Source organism: Protopterus annectens, chromosome 8.part0, assembly GCF_019279795.1.
Source record: "Protopterus annectens isolate FY-2018-M chromosome 8.part0, PAN1.0, whole genome shotgun sequence".
NCBI lineage: Eukaryota > Metazoa > Chordata > Ceratodontiformes > Protopteridae > Protopterus > Protopterus annectens.
In genome coordinates, this window is record NC_056741.1 from 1,886,737,050 (window position 1) to 1,886,754,357 (window position 17,308).

A 17,308-nucleotide genomic window follows, 5' to 3' on the forward strand; every position below is an offset into this window, starting at 1 on the left:
CAGGATCAAACCCTGTGGGACTCCACTCGTGATTGGTCAGCAGTCTAACTTAGAGTCAGCTACTTTCACACTGTGGGTTCTATCTGTGAGCCAGTTTGCAACCCACCTTAATGATATAGGGGTTGATGCCTAGTTAGTGAGTTTTTCTATGATTCCTGAGTGGGGAATGGTATCAAAGGCCTTGGCCAGATCAAGGTAGGCTGTATGAACCACCTTGCCTTCATCCACAGCTCTGGTGACTGACTCAAAGAGGTCGACTAGGTTGAGCAGGCATGAGCTACCCTTCACAAAATCATTTGATGCAGGATCTCAACTTTTTGTTGAGGCTGATAAGGGAGTTTTTCCAGTCTTGGGACTTCACCTTATTCTGCAAAAGTTTCTTCCTTCTGTTGTAGAGTTTGTTTATGGCAGGGCACCACCAGATCGGCTTCCTTTTTTTGGAAGAGAGTATCTTGGTTCTATTGGGTTTGGCGAGATCCATGTATTTGTGTACGTGTTCATACAGTCCATTGGTGTATTATTCCACAGTTATGCAACTATTCTCCATTTGTATGGGTGCCGTGAAGTTAACCACCTATATCAAGCAACAAACAGGCAGTTTTACTGGTGAGTAGACCTAGTAAGAGAAACTTGAGACAGGCCTGTATTTTGAAAGGTGAAGAGGTTGCAGATAGTTTGAACTTTCTTAAAATTAAGTTGGCACAATGAGCTGTATTTACCAAGAAGTCCTTGGGAATTCAGAGAACTTATCAGTTGCTTTTCACTTTGTCATATCAAAAGTTTCTAAAGCATGTAGAGTTTTTATTCACTTTTGTTTCAAGGTATAAGCAGTAATATATGCCGTTATGGTAAATGGGGAGGAGATGTATGGTGGAGAAAGGACCATTTGTTCTAGATCATGATTTATCTGAAATCAAATTGTAGCAGAGTATAGTTTTCAGAGACAACATTGTCAGTATTGTGAACCTTGTATAATTTGATGTTTCCTGGAGTTTTGAAACAGAAATGCAAGTTATGACTAATATACACCGTCAGCAATGGTGAAGTTGAAAGATTTACCCCAGCTGTGTATAAGACCATATAAGATAATGAAGGGGATGAACAGGATGGTCGTTGTGGGAAAGAGAAAGTATATTCATGCCCTCTGACAGGAATGAGATGTGAGTGTCATTCTATCAGTATCCTAAATTTGGAGTATGAAAAAGCTGATCAGGCATACCGGTTTTCATGGTGGAAATAATAGCAATACCTTTGTGCGCTTGTTTACACTATTGTTTCAAGGGTCAAGGGTTAATTATTATGTTTATATGTTAACAATGAAACTGTTGAGGAGTAGCATGATCTAAGAGATATCAATGGATATATCCTTGAGAGATTTCATTTGGAGTAAGAAGTTGTCATTATTAGAGATTCAAATGTTATAAGTATGTTTTTTATCTAATGGATATATCCTTGAGAGATTTCATTTGGAGTAGCAAGTTGTTATTAATAGAGATACAAATGTTAAGTATTTTTGTTATAGGAAGGGATCAAGAGTTCTGTAAATCAGTCCAGAATGGGAGGAGTTGGGTCAGAAGCCTAATGATTTATTTGCTAATGTAAGCTAATTTATTGTTTCACATTGAATATTAATATTTGTTACATGGCTTCTTTTACCAAGAGAAACATAAGATCTATCAATGATTTGCACCCTCTATATGGGAGTATAATGTAAGTTATGTTATATGGGAGTATGGTATAAAGTTATTTTATTGCTTCAACTTTAATATTGATATTTACTACTACAAGACTTGTTTTGTAAGTAAATATAATTTATAAGAACAGTTTTCACCTTCAATATGGGACTATACAAGGCTGATCACTATGATGATATTTTACAACAGACACAAGTATAAAGATTGTAGTATGTTTTCTGAAATGGAAAATAATGAGCTCGGTGGGTTGTGCCCTTTGTATGGGAATGCAAGTGTTTTTGCAATTCATAGCAAAATACTGGATGTGTTCTATGTAATATAAAAACCAAGATGTTTTGAACTATACTTTATTGTAAAGTTACAGTGTAATGCATAGATTATAAAGTGTCAGGCCTGCTTTATATGATATCATAATCAAAATGTTAATGCTATTGTGAGGGGCAGGAGAAAGGGTCTATATCAGTTTGTCAAATGGCTAATCAGTTTGTCAAATACCCATTTGTCAAACACCTATTTATTGAACCCCTCTTCAGCGAATAGCAGATTTTCAGTATGGCAAACAAGCAGTTGTCCAACCGAGAGATCGCAAAAAAAAAAAAAACATAAAATTTAAAATCTGCCAGGGTAGGGGGGCTATTCCCTTGACACCCCTCACACACCCTAACTAAATATATCAACTCTGAAATCGCACTACAATGGGGAAAAGGGGAAATTCAAGATGGTGGCCACCCACTGGTTTTCCCTAGTGAAAGTCCGCCATTCGCTGAAGAGTGGCTTCAATAAATAGGTGTTCAACTAATGGGTATTTGACGTACCAATATAGATCTCAGGAGAAAGACAGTATAAGCATCAGCCACTGAATGTCCTATTCATTTTATGATGTGGAATGTTTTCTGTTATACCCAGTGATGGGATATAAACTGATGTTTTTCCTTGTTTCACTGTATATTACTTTTGAGAAGGTAGTGTAGGCATGTTTAATTGGAGTTTAGCATGAAAAGGTACTAGACTGATAGGGTATGATTTCCTGCCTGAATGTATATATTTAATACTTCCCAGAAAATGTGTTGACATGTGTAATTAAACTTTAATCTGACAAAATAAATAAGGCTGAGAATTAAGAGATATGTTGTAGAAACCACACAGATGAAGATCTGGGTGCATTTTTTTTATAATGGGAAATAATAATACACTCAAAGGTTAGCACCTTTCTATGGAAAGGTGTGTGTTTCACAAGTTCTGGGGTGTGCTTTTATAATTCATAAATTCAAAGTCCCAGGTATGTTTTTTACCATTCAGCAGCCAAGATGTAATGAAATGGAAACTACTGAAAGTTAAACGACTGTCCTGAGTAAAATAAAAGTTTCAGGTCTACTTTAGAAAAAAATAGTAATAAAGATGTGAATGATACAGTGAGGAGCAGTAGACTGCTATTGCAGCTTGAGCATACAGCCCCAAAAGCCGCTGTGAACATTTAACCAAATGACAACTTGATAAAAGTTCCCCCCGAACCTATGTACACCAGCTTCTATGTCCCATAACATTAGGGAAAGGAGAAAGTCCCCAAAAGACAGCAGAGTGTTATCAAGCATTCTGTTGCCCCACTTACAGTGCCAAGCAAGCTTCACATGGGTGAAGCCACTGAATCTCTTACTGTTTTTTGATTTCAGATGCATACATTAATACCACAGATACAAATAGATGCTTGCCTTATTTCACTGTATAAATAAGTACCTTTTTAAAATTTGTGGAGGCATGTTTATCTTGACTTTAGTATTAAAAGGTACTGTATTGATTGATAAGATTGTTCCATGAATTTAAATGTTCAATATTGTCCATGACGCTTACTAATTTATAATTAGTAAGTATATATTGGGTAGGGTGCTTTTTATACTTTTACTCATAAAGTTTTGTCTGTATTCTTATGTGAAAAGTAATTCATACATGTTTTGGACCTATTCATTTAACAAGAGAGTGCTCTTTTAATGGTTTAGAGTTGTGCTGATATAGAGCTTTTTCAATGTTGTGGATTTAATAATTTAAAGTTACACCACTCTATAAAAAGCTGTGAGTTTCACTGTGATATGGGGGTCCTGGTAAAATATTAAGGGGATATTTCATGTACAATAGTATGAGATTTAGTGGTTAAGATGTTTGGGTAGACCGTGTGTTAGATATTTTAGAATTAAACATGAGTGTTTGTTACAGTGTTCATTTGTTTGTTTTTGTATTAGTGCTTGAATACATTTGAATGACATTATAACCACAGTAGTATTGTTCAGCATTTGGAAGGTTTGTATTACAATGACTATAAACAGGAGCAAGAATTGGTGGTCATCCAGGGAAATGGAGACAAAAAAAAGAATAGGCAGCATTTTATAAAAGGTGGGTTATGGGTGGTAATACTAACTTGTGGCATCTTAGTATACGTACTTTACTGGTGCTGCTGCTGTTGTACTCATTTCTCTTTCAGCTGTATGTATCCTTGACCAGAGATGTTGCTGAAAAGGCCCCCTTGGACCAATACCATTACCAGTTTAATGAATAAGTCTTTCTACGATTCTCCTTCTGTCTACCAAGCAGCACATTGCAGACAGTGGCTGATTCATTGTGCAGTTAGCCTATGTTAGCTCTACATCTGAAACACTTCCACTCAGAGCAAACTGACTATTAAAATGTTCTGTAAAAAAAGAAAATCTTTATTACAAGCAAGTGATTGTTATTTTTAATAATAAACTTCTCTTATATGCTTTGTAGCCTAATTTTCCCTGCATAAATACATTGATTTCATATCGCTCAATGTTGATTTACATATTTTGTTTTGAAAATATTTTGAATTCAAAGGTTTACATGAAAAAGCACCACTGGGACTGATAGGTACGCCATTGCTAGATTCAGAAGAAGAAGTCCAGTATTGTTTTCTTTCAATGGATTTAGTGAAAAAGTATCCTAGCTTGATCAAGGATAACAACTTGCTCTGGTTATGTGAAGATGTCGTTCTGATAGAATCTGGATACAATGAATTTCGCTTTGTAGGTAATGATGCAGTTTTTATACCAGTGTTCAAAATATATTTAAAGAGACATGTTACTTGTATTATGGATTTAATGGCATTGTTTACCTAAACAATTTTTAAACACCAAATGACAGAAAATTTTGGAAAAATTTGCAGTATTACAAAGAGCATGGTAAGCTAAGTTATGAGCCCAAAAAACTGATAGAGAGAGGTACAGTTGAGGTACAGTAGAGATTTTGTAGTAAATTTTAATTAGCATGTGATATGTCTATTTACGAGGATCTCACATTTCTAAATACAGTTAATAAAAACATTGGTAAATTAAACCAATAGGTTGGGGTTCTCGTACACACGTATATACACACACACACACACACACACACACACACACACACACACACACACACACACACACACACATGAAGGAGAGTAAATCAATAACAACCATCAAAATAACCTTAGGATCATAGGATCATAGGTTAGTAGGCTATTGGCCCTGAGGCCCTTATAAGCCTAGCCAAGAGTTTAGCCCATGTTTAGACAAGTCAGCACCCAAAGCCCCTGTCCAGCAGGGACATAGGTGGAATTCCAGGAGTGTATTTTATGTTCCCGTCCAGTTGTCCAGGTTGCGCTTAAAAAGGGATAATGAGGTACTCTGCTTGACATGGAGAGGCAGTCTGTGTCACAGATGGGGGAGTCTCTGGGGCACAACTCTGTCCTGCCAACAAGTCCTACTGATATCACAGAGCAGGTCAAGGTCGTGCATAGTGGAGCTTGGCTTGTGGATATGCAGCAGTCCCATCAAGGTGGGGTCTGACATTACTTTGTATGCCATACAGAGGTCACCTCTGAGGAGGCTGCATGAAACTGAGTAAATGGACAGGGCTTTTAGCCTATCTGTGTAGGGTAGATGTTTGAGGCCCTGGATTTTTCTGGTGAGGAACCTCTGTGGTCTCTCCAGCTGCTGCATGTGATTTGCAAGGTACATGCCGAAGGGGGCGTTGTACTCAATAATTGACCTTATGAGGGAAGAATACAGGGATGTTATGACCTCTTTGTCCCTAGACGAGATACCCTTACTTATGAGGTGGGCCATGTAGAAAGCTTTCCATACAACGGAAGCAACATGGTGATCAAAAGTCAAGTTGTTATCAACCTGGGTGCCCAAATTCCTCACTGCTGATTGTGTACTTAGGACATTGTTATTAATGTGATAATATCTGGGGATGTCACTCTCCCCAAAGGGGATGATGATACATTTTTTGACGTTCAGCTTGAGGCCATGTTTCTGGCTCCAGTCATTTGTGTGAGTGAGACCATCTTGGAGGACATCCACATCACTTGAGGAATTGATGACTGCACCCAGCTTGCAGTCATCTGCAAACTTGGTCAGCCATAGCCCACTGGTTTTGGACTCCACCTCAGAGAAGTATATCCCGAATAACAGAGGCCCCAAGACTGATCCCTGGGGTACACCACTCATTATGGGTCTACTGCTTGACGTGGATTCTCCTATTTTGATTAGGAGGGTTCTGTCAGTGAGCCAGTTTGCTACCCATCTGGTAACATATGGATTGATGCCTAGTTGAGAGAATTTATCTGCTATGCCCAAGTGGGGAATAGTGTCAAAGGCTTTGGCCAGGTCAAGGTAGGCAGTGTGCACCGTCTTACTCTCGTCCATGGCTTTGGTGACTGTCTCAAAGAAGTCAACCAGATTTAACAGACATGACCTCCCTTGACAAAGAAATTGTGTGGCAACCTCCAAACACTCAACCTCAGTGTCCCTATTAATGGGATCCATGATAATCCATTCCATGGCCTTGCAGATGAGGCTAGTTAGGCTGATGGGTCTATAATTTCCTGGATCAGTGGATACTCCACCTTTGTGTAAAGGGATGACGGTGGCTGTCCTCCACTTGACTAGGACAAAGCCGGTACTCAGACTTTGGTTGAATAGGATGCCTAATGGTGCTGCAAGTTCATGCCTGAGTTCATGTATGATGCAGCCTGGGATGGTATCAGGTCCCATGGAGGCTGTATTTTTTGCCTTTGAGAGGGCAGTGATGACCTGTTCCCTAGAAATAAGGGGTAAAGGGCAGGTACTGGGGATGTCCTGATTTACTGATGGGGGGACAGAGGAGAGAAGTTTTCACTGAATATGTCATCCAGTAGATTGGCTGTATCTACAGCATTTGTGTATGTGGTGTCCTTGACCACCAGTTCTGAACACATCTGGGTGCTTCCTTTGAGGTTGGTGACATATGTGAAGAAGGCCTTATGATTATCTTTAGTAGATGTGGCCAATTTGGACTCAAAGTCGGCTTTAGAGGATTTCATTAGTGCTCTTATTTTCTTGTTCAGGCTAAGGAGAGATTGTTCTAATTGGGTACCTACTCCTTCTTGGTCCTGGACAGCAATTTTTTTTCCTTTTGTTATATAGTTTGTTTATTGCGGAGGTCCACCAGACAGGTTTACTCTTCCTTGCAGAGGATGGTTTTGTCCTGTCAGGTATTCCTGATTCCATGCATCTATATAAATGCTCTTATAGTGCTTTGGTGTAGATTTGGGCATTGGTACCAGTTCCTAAAGTGGGGGAGGGGGTTGTGAAGCTGTTTATACCATCCCTCAGGAGGATGCAATCAGCTTTGGAGAAGTTTTTTGCTTGACCCTAGCTAGAAGGGGGTCAGGGGAGATGGAGACTTCGAAAGTGACTGCTTCATGGTCGGATCTTACCAGGAAGGATGATACTGTAGGGATGCTGCAGTGTTTACTCATGTTGGTTAATACCAAGTCCAAGATATTATCACCTGTTGTGGGGGTATCAATTAGCTGTTCCAAGGCATTTGCATTGATAAAATCGAGGCATCTTTGGGCATTTGTGTTCTGGTATGAGTAGTTTTTCCAATTTATGGTTGGGTAATTAAAGTCACCCAGGATCAGGGTAAAGGGTTGAATCTTGATAGATTTGAAGAGGTCCAGATAGGTGGAGTGGGCATCTTGAGTCAAATTTGGGGGCCTGTAGCTACCTACAGTTTGAATAGGGGTCTTGTCAATGGTTAACTGCACCTGGAGTGTTTCCTGTGCATCATACTGCTTGACCATCCTGGAGGTGTGTGTGTCTTTAATATATATATGGAAACTCCACCTCCTTTGGCTTTCCTCTCCACAGTTTGGCATCTAAAAGTATGAAAGGATGAGTAACCAGGTAAGGCTGGGGTGCTCTCCGCAGCTTTGAACCAGGTTTCTGTGACTGCACAAATGTCAGCATCTTCCAGGGTTAAGAATGCTTGCAGTGAGTGCAGTTTTATGTTTAGACTCCTAGCGTTTAGCAGCATGAACTTTAATTTGCGTTTTGCTGAAATTTTTATGTTGGTAGTATCGACCTCGTGACTTTTCCTAAAAAAAGGCACTATGGAGGAGGCAAGGGCCTTTGACAGAAGCCTGAATCCCATGTGCGACAGAAGCAGGCCACCTCTAGCAAAGCATCATGTTCTGTCAATCATATCTTCCCAGGCTATCAGGTACAGGATCCCCCTGGAATGACACCAGAAACTAAGCCAATTGTTAAAGTCAATCATTATCTGTTTGTATTGAGGCATCATTGTGGGGCATACCTACCTGTGACACATATTCAGCAAGGTCAATCATGTCTCTCTTCATATAGTCCAGGGAGGTACATCTCAAGACCTTTATAAGGAAAAGGCTGGTGACTACTTGCAGATGAGTGCAGCCATCTGGTCTCTGTATGTTATGCCTGGTATACACTGTGTGATCCTAATTATTCCTTTGTTCTACATCCAGTATAACTGATGAGTGGCCCCACAGGAGATGTACATGTGGCTGATCATTTAAGCAGTTATGGGCTTGTTGAGTGGTGTATATAGTGTAGTCTGTAAAGAGTTTATAGGAATCATACCAAAGTCTGTCCACATCAATGAAAACCAGCAGTCCAGAAACCATGAGTTAAGAAATGAGTAGAGTAAATGGGTAAATGAGGGGAGGAATAGGCATATCAAGCCTTTATATGATGGTACAACACCTTCAGAGTGACACCAAAGTGACAGTCCATCTCAGTGACCATTACAATGAGCAATCTACTTCGGCTTGATGAGGGAAGGAAATAACTGTTAAAGAAACGTTGCCAGATCCATAGATCTGTGCATGTCAATGAGCCCAGTCTACCATTATGGAGGATATTTCTTATAAAGGTGCTTCTTGAACTAGAGTAATACTTCCAAAATGTCTGCTCCAGAAAAAATGGTAAGTGGTATAATCTTGGAAATATGTTTGCTACTGTGGGATGGGAGAATCCTCAGCTTAGCAGTTGAATAGCAACAGAGGAGAAAAAGGGAACAGACAAGTGAATAAGGAAGCTGCTTAGGGATTAAGGCAGTCTTAGATTAAATGGAAAGTGGACAACAGTTACCTGCTTACAGAGTGTAGATAGAAGAAGTCATGCGGCTAGGAATGTCGACAGTGAGGAGAGGAATTTATTTATAGTGTGTGTGTGTGTGTGTGTGTGTGTGTGTGTGTGTGTGTGTGTGTGTGTGTGTGTGTGTGTGTGTGTGTGTGTGTGTGTGTGTTGGAGCCCACACTAATGTCTGATGACATAATTTATGGCATTGTCCTGCTGAGGAATCCAAAATGCAGTAAGCAAATGATTCTGAGCATGTTTATACTACAATAAATATCGTAAGTCAAGCCAACTTACTAGTGAACAGGCTTAGCAGATGTATTCTAATGCCTCATGCATGGTACCTCTGCACAGTGAGGATGCTCTCCTGTCACTGGGAGAAGCCTTACTGTGACCTACTTGCAGCACCCACCAGTACCAAATGAAGCAGTGTCTTTTCCCTAATCTACCAAGAAGACAGACACCCCCCCCCCCCCAGGATCCTCTAGTCCATCATTTATCTCTGTGATTCCACTATGCATTTCCCCCTTTTCTCATTCTAAATTAAATTTATTCAGAAAGTGAAACTGTACAAGGCCACAGGCATTCTTCTAGAGCCATTTGGCCCTTTTTCCCCTTTTATGATCTAATTTACTAAGGAGACCTCTCCTGCTAGAACCCCTCACCCAGATCATTTCTCTCACCTAGACATTCAGGTGACCAGGGAACCTTGTAGGGTGGGCCATATCTTAACAGCAGCACAAAAAAAATCCAGCAGAAGGATCAATAAGGGCAAGTGGCTGACATTTTCCACCAGGGCCACAAACTAAGGATTGCACCCTTTAACAGATCCTATCCATGCAATACTCCAATCTTTAGCAGAAATTTTCATAAGGGCTCCAGTTTATCCACAACAAAGGTTCATCTTTCAGCTATATCCAATTTTCACCAGTAGTTTAATCACCCATCATTAGCTTCTCAAAAGGTCTGGAAGCCCTTTTTGAATGGTACCTTCCTACTAAAACCAACATTCAAACATGTAGTTCCCCATGAGATGTGAACTGTTAGAAGAATGTATCATATCCTCCTTTGGAACCAGTAACCTAAGATGACCTCGTGTAGTTTTCCTAGAAAACATTATTCTTAGTGGCTTTCACTTCAGCCAGAAGAGTTTCAAAGCTACACTCTTTCTTTCACAAACTCCTGTTTATCTTCCACAAAGACAGAGTGACATTAAGATCTAATCCACCTTTTGTGCGTGGGGTGGCTTCTGAATTGAGCCTTAATCATTCCATAAACCTTCCACTGTTCTTCCCACATATTTCAACAACAGAGTATACATTGCATTGCTTAAACATTTAAAGGAGGTAGATGAAAATTTTACCTAAACCACACTAAAGATCTTGGGAAGTATAATGAATTTTCTGTCTCCTTCGTACTCCCTAAGTCTGGTCATAAAGTAAGCAAATGTATGCTGTCCAAATGACTGTCTGAATGCATTACCTACCGTATATATCTAATACTGTTATACATCTGGTCACAAACCTCTTCCATGTAATTACAGAGCTCACTCTGTAAGCCCAATGGTTACATCTTCATCTTATTTCAAAAATGTATCAGTGGACATAATATGTGCTGAGTGGCATCAGCTTCATTATGAACCTTTGGAAGACTGATAAGAACCAAATCTTCCTTTGGGGGTCACCATCGTCTGTGGTACTATTTCATTATGTCACTCCAGCTGTATTGCTGGGGAGTCAGTCCTGCTATTGCAGTGTATGGACCAGATCATGTAAGATACAAAAGTTATATCTTCGTATAGTGATGGACCCTTCTGTAACATACTTACTTACCTTCCCCCTGCCTATTTTCCTGTCACTTCCATGCCAGTGAAGTGGACATACCATAGGCCTTTGAGGATTAAGTAAAACTTGGAGCTTCCATTTGTAAGTTTGATTTGTTGTATGCTTTGTACTTATGTAAGCTATCAAACTCAGTCTCTATGTAGAGTGAAGAGAGATGCATTATGGGAATGGGGAGAAGAGCTCATTCTTAGGAGAGCTTCCTAAAAGATGCTGAAATTGGACCATCTGTAACTGCCAGTCAGTTGGACCATCTGTAACTGCCAGTCCTACTGTTCCACCCAAAGAAAGTGTCCTTGGTCAGAGTTTAGACTTGGATACTTCAAACCTACCTTTGTACCTTCAAAGGCCTTAGAAAAGGAAGAATAATAAGAGTGCCTTCTGTCTTCATGTTCTACCCATAGATACAGTAATTTCAGTGGCACTGTTAATGTAGAAGAACATTATAGTTGGCTTGTTACAGATATTCTTTCTCCTAAGAGAAAACTTTCACAGTTTTTCCATCTTTTTTAAGATATCCCTGGGTTGTTAGAATGAAGATTCTCAACACTTGAGTCTCAGTTACCTCCTAACAGGTCAGCTGATCTATTATGTAAATTTGAAAAGGAAGGTCTTCTTTTTAAAATCTGATCCTGTTACTTTAGCTGAAGATTTGGATCCATATGCTCCCATCATATCATGTGTACCTACAAAAACTCTGTCCTTTATCAAACAGGAGGTTATTAAACAGTACACTAAGGGAGTTTATGCTTCATGCATTTGCTCTCCAAACAAATGGTTACCCTGCGCATATACTGTACCAGAACACAGTTCTGTTTCAAATGTAAGACACATTTATAAATACTTATACTGGAAAAGAGAATCTGATTTCTGTGACTAAAATGTAGAATCTTAATAGGCATAACAATCTTAAAATGTAGCTGCGATGCTGTTACTGGAGCTGCTATGATAGTCAAATGCAAACATGTCTGACTTTTAAGAGAGAGGATATAAAAGTCTAATTTATTGATATAGCAGTGACAGAAATAAATCCTGTTTGATACTACCACTACTCTTGAGTATGTTAGAATATTTAAAAGAGACAGGAAATATTACAGAACTGCATTAAGTGGAATAATTCCTAGCTGTCCCTCTTTTTCATAAGAATGTTCCATTTCTAACAAATGCTTTTAGAGATGAACAAACCCTGTTCCACTACCTTCTTCATAAAGAATAAATATGTAGAGCAGGGAGCTCTCTGATTATGCCCTGAAAACAAGGAAAAAAGGCAAGCTTCTTAAGCACCATTCTTTTTTAAGATGAGTGCTTAATGAACTTTTGTTAATATAAGTGCTGTTAAAAGTGGGTGTCATGCTTGGGAATGACAGAGGACAGTGCTTGCTGGCACAAAATAGTGGCAGAAGCTTTTAAAAGCTCTTAGAACGTCACTGTGCCACACTTCTAAACAAAAACTGTGGCAGAATAAAGTGTTGAACAGCTTTGAAAGGTATTAGTTCTACAGAGGGACACAATGTTTTTGCCAGCTGCCTTTTTAAGAGCACTAAGTACATTACTGAAAGCTAGCAAAACAATTTGCACTTCTGTACTTTTTTTTCTGTAATTAGTAGAACAAGCTCAATGCACTACAAACAGTTATTATTGGGTCACTGATCTAAACCCTTTGTTATGTGTTTTCAACATGGATATCAACATGCACCCTTGAGCTTCAGTCTTGAGGTAAATTTTTGTGGCATACATGTCTCAAAGACATAATAAACTGGTTCTGATCCATGACCCAGTCACCATCCTCTGTATTAAAAAAGCATAAGCAGTCAACCACACATACAGTAGGAATAATGTCAGATTTTTCAACACTCTTATGATTATGGCTTCTTCACTGCATTTCACCTTGGCCCACTGACAGCGAAAGAAATGAGTGGATTATCCAGGAGATGCTGATGATTGACAGGGAACAGGGAATAAAGTTAGCAAAATGAAGAAATGCCTCTTTTATGCTTAATGGTGTTTTACTGAATTTATTATTAATTAATCTGTTCAGTTTCCAATATACTATCGCAAACAGGCAAACAGCAGATAGACATTTGCAATACATGGATGTTCACATGGGATTGAAATATTATAAATAAAAAAACAAAGCTTATAAAATGGGTTGACCAGCTGTTTGCTTCTTTCATAATTCAAAGTGTGGTTACCCAGTAAGTAAACAGAACCCTTCAAGTAGTTATCTAACTGCATTGTTTTATACTACAGTAAGAACAGCAAGGCATTTTCTGGAGCCACCTCAAAGGTCATCTTGAGTTCATGCAGAATGGGGGGTATTATTATCGCCACCTCGAAGGGCACCAAGGTTCATGGTTATCTCAGCTGGTTAGAGTGTGATGCTAATAACTCCAAAGTCATGGTTGCAATCCCCATACAAGCCAAGTGTCTCTGATAGCACAGAGCATTACGTCAGGCAGTCTATAAGCTATTAGCAAGATACTTTCTGTGGTGCAGGGTTTGGTTCCCTTGGCCTTTATTCACCTACTGTGTGACCTTGATCAAGTAACTTACCAGGCAGCAGTTTAGGACAGTTGGGAATTTGGTCTAGGCTGTTTAATTTCACCTGACCTGCATGCCTAGTAATTACCTGTTAGTCCACCTCTAAACTATGGAGAATTCAAACAGCCCTTTTCAAGAATGTTTTCTAATTAGAGGATCTATGAGTCTGCCACTTGGGTATCACCCATATTTTTTCAAAACATCAGAAGGCAGATATCCAGACCAAAATGGAAGCAGATATTGCCAATTTTGCTCTAAAAGGACATCTGTAATTAATATTTTTCTTATTCTTACTTAAAATGTACATAGTACAGTTGTGGATAACTTGGCATAATTTTAAATGCATTACAAGGCTGTTGCTACAGGATTGTCTGCCTTCCGGCTATCGCTGTATATTGGATATTGTAGCTGGTTATTAGTTATACTTACTGTAGCATAGTGATGGCTTCTCCATTTAAATGTGCTAACTCAGATTGTATAGTGGTGTATGGTTCCTTTAAATCTGTTAATGCAGACAGTATACTGGAGGATGGTTCCCTAAAATGTGCTAGCTCAGATAGTATGGTGATGGCTGGTCCTTTCAAATGTACTAACTCAGATAGTATGCTGGAGAGTGGTTCCATTAAATGTTTTAACTCCATGTAAGTGATGGCTAGTCTCTTTAAATGTGGTAACTCAGATAGTATAGTGGTGGATGGTTCCTTTAAATGTTTTAACTCACTATAGTGGTGGATGGTCCCTTTAAATATTCTAACTCAGATAGTATAGAGGTGGATGGTTCCTTTAAATATGCTAACTCAGATAATATAGTAGCGGCTGTTTCCTTTAAATGTGCTAACTCAGTATAAAGATGGATCATCCCTTTAAATGTGCTAAGACGGTATAATGGTGCATGGTCCCTTCAAGTGTGCTAACTTAGATAGCATAGTGATGGCTGGTCCCTTTTAATGTACTGACTTAGGTAGTACAGTGGTGGCTAGTATCTTTAAATGTGCTAGTTTAGTATAATGTTGAATGGTTCCTTTAAATGTGCTAACTCAGTATAGTGCTGGCTGGTCCTTTTAAATGTGCTAACTCAGATAGTAAAGTGGTGGATGGTTCCTTTAAATGTGCTAACTCAGATACTATAGTGCTAGCCTTCTTCTTCTTTTGGCTGCTCCCGTTAGGGGTCGCCACAGCAGATCAACTGTTTCCATTTCTTCCTGTCCTGCATCTTGCTCTGTCACACCAACCACCTGCATGTCCTTTCTCACCACATCTATAAACCTTATCTTAGGCCTTCCTCTTTTCCTGTTACCTGGCAGTTTCATCCTTAGCATCTTTTTCACAATATACTCTGCATCCCTCCTCAGCACATGTCCAAACCAACTTAATCTTACCTCTCTGGCTTTGTCTCCAAACCTTCCAACCTGGGCTGACCGTCTAATATACTTATTCCTAATCCTGTCCATCCTCATCACACCCAGTGCAAATCTTAACATCTTCAACTCTGCCACATCAAGCTCTGACTCCTGCCTTTTTGTCAATGCCACTGTCTCCAACCCATATAACATAGTTGGTCTCACTACCCTCTTGTAGACCTTCCCTTTCACTCTTATTGCTACTTGTCTGTCACAAATCAGTCCTGACACTCTTCTCCACCCACTCCATCCTGCCTGTACTCTCTTCTTCACCTCTCTTCCTCACTCACCATTACTCTGAACTGTTGATCCCAAGTACTTAAACTCATCCACCTTCACCACCCCTACTCCCTGCATCCTCAGCATTCCTCTATCCTCCCTCTCATTCACACACATATATTCTGTCTTAGTCCTGCTGACTTTCATTCCTCTTCTCTCTAGAGCACATCTCCACCTCTCCAGGGTCTCCTCCACCTGTTCCCTACTCTCACTACAGATCACAATGTCATCTGCAAACATCATAGTCCACGGGGACTCCTGTCTGATCTCGTCTGTCAATCTGTCCATCACCATTGCAAATAAGAAAGGGCTCAAGCTGATCCTTGATGTAATCCCACCTCCACCTTAAATGCATCCGTCACTCCCACAGCAGACCTCACTGCTGTCACACTACCCTCATACTATACTCAGTACTATAGTGCTAGCCAGTCCCTTTAAATGTGCTAACTCAGATAGTAAACTGGTGGATGGTTCCTTTAATGTGTTCACTGAGATAGTATAGTGGTGTATGATCCCTTTAAATGTGCTAACTTACACAATATAATGTTGCCTGGTCCCTTTTAGTGTGCTAACTAAGATAGTACAGTGATGGCTGGTACCCATAAATGTACTAACTCAGATAGTATACTATTAGACGGTTCCTTTAAATCTGCTAACTCATAGAGGTGGATGGTTCCTTTAAATGTGCTAACTCAGATACTATAGTGGTGGATGTTCCTTTTTAATATGTTAACTCAGATGTTATAGTGATGGTTGGTCCCTTTAAATGTGCTCACTCAGATAGTATAGTGGTGGATGGCTCCTTTAAATGTGCTAATTCAGATAGTATAGTGATGGCTGATCTCTTTTAATGTAGTAACTCAGATAGTATAGTGGTGGATGGTTCCATTAAATGTGCTAACTCAGACATTAGTCACCAAACCATCGAAATTCACTTCCGCAAATTGCAAAATTTTTCCCAGGGTAAGAAAGTAGTTGGCCAACTCCACAACTTTGCTCTTTTCCACAATGTAGTGCAATCTCGGAGTTAGTATATACAGGTAGGTGGGGTGTGGGGTTTGCTTTAGTGGGTGTGCATTCCATTGTGCTACAGGGCAATTCTTTCATTGCCCTGGGAAAAATTCTGCCATTCACAGAAGTGAATTTTGATGGTTTCATATCAATGGAAAGATGTTCGATGGAAATGTCTTTTGACAAAATAATGTAGACCCATTCAGGTAGTACAGTGATGAATGGTTCCTGCTAACTCAGATAGTACAGTCCCTTTAAATTTTCTAACTTAGATGGGGTGGATGGTTCCTTTAAATATGTTAACTCAGATAATATAGTGGCGGCTGGCTCCATTAACTGTGCTAACTCAGTATAATGGTGGATGATCCCTTTAAAAGGGTTAACTCAGACAGTATAGTGGTGCATGGTCCATTCAAATGTGCTAACCCAGATAGCATAGTTATCGCTGATCCCTTTAAATGTGCTAACTTAAATAGCATAGTGGTGGCTGATAGCTTTAAATATGCTAACTTAGCTGTGGATGGTTCCTTTAAATGTGCTAACTCCAATGTAGTGGTGAAAGGTCCCTTTAAATGTGCTAACTCAGATAATATACTGATGGCTGGTCCCCTTAAATGTGCTAACTCAGATACGATAGCTGTGGATGATTCCTGTAACTGTGCTAATTCAGATAGTATAGTGGCAGCTGGTTCCTTTAAATGTGTTAACTCTTAGTGATGAATGGTTCTTTTAAATGTGCTAACTCAGTATAGTGGTGGCTGCTCCCTTTAAAGCTGTTAACTCAGATAGTATAGTGATGTCTGGTATCCTCAAATGTGGTAACTCAGACAGTATAGTCCTGGATGGTCCCTGTAAATATCCTAACTCAGATAGTACAATGGTGGATAGTTCCTTTAAATGTGCTAACTCAGAAGGTATAGTGGTGGATGGTTCCTTTAAATTTGTTAACTCAGATAGTACAGTGGCGGATGGTCCCTATAATTTTTTTAACTCAGATAGTATAGTGATGGATCGTCCATGTTAACTCAGTCTAGTGATGAGTGGTCCTTTTAAATATGCTAATTCAGACAGTGTAGTGATGGTTTGTCCCTTTAAACTTCCTAACTCAGTCT

The 17,308-nt window shown here is 39.6% G+C and overlaps 1 protein-coding gene across 1 annotated transcript in view; it reads left to right on the forward strand.

The window, feature by feature from the left end:
* KCTD19 (potassium channel tetramerization domain containing 19) overlaps positions 1-17,308 on the forward strand; it is a 955,229-nt gene that overhangs the window by 140,605 nt on the left and 797,316 nt on the right. The window contains 1 exon segment of the mRNA XM_044079536.1: positions 4,539-4,730. Within this exon segment, the coding sequence (XP_043935471.1) occupies positions 4,539-4,730 (192 nt within the window).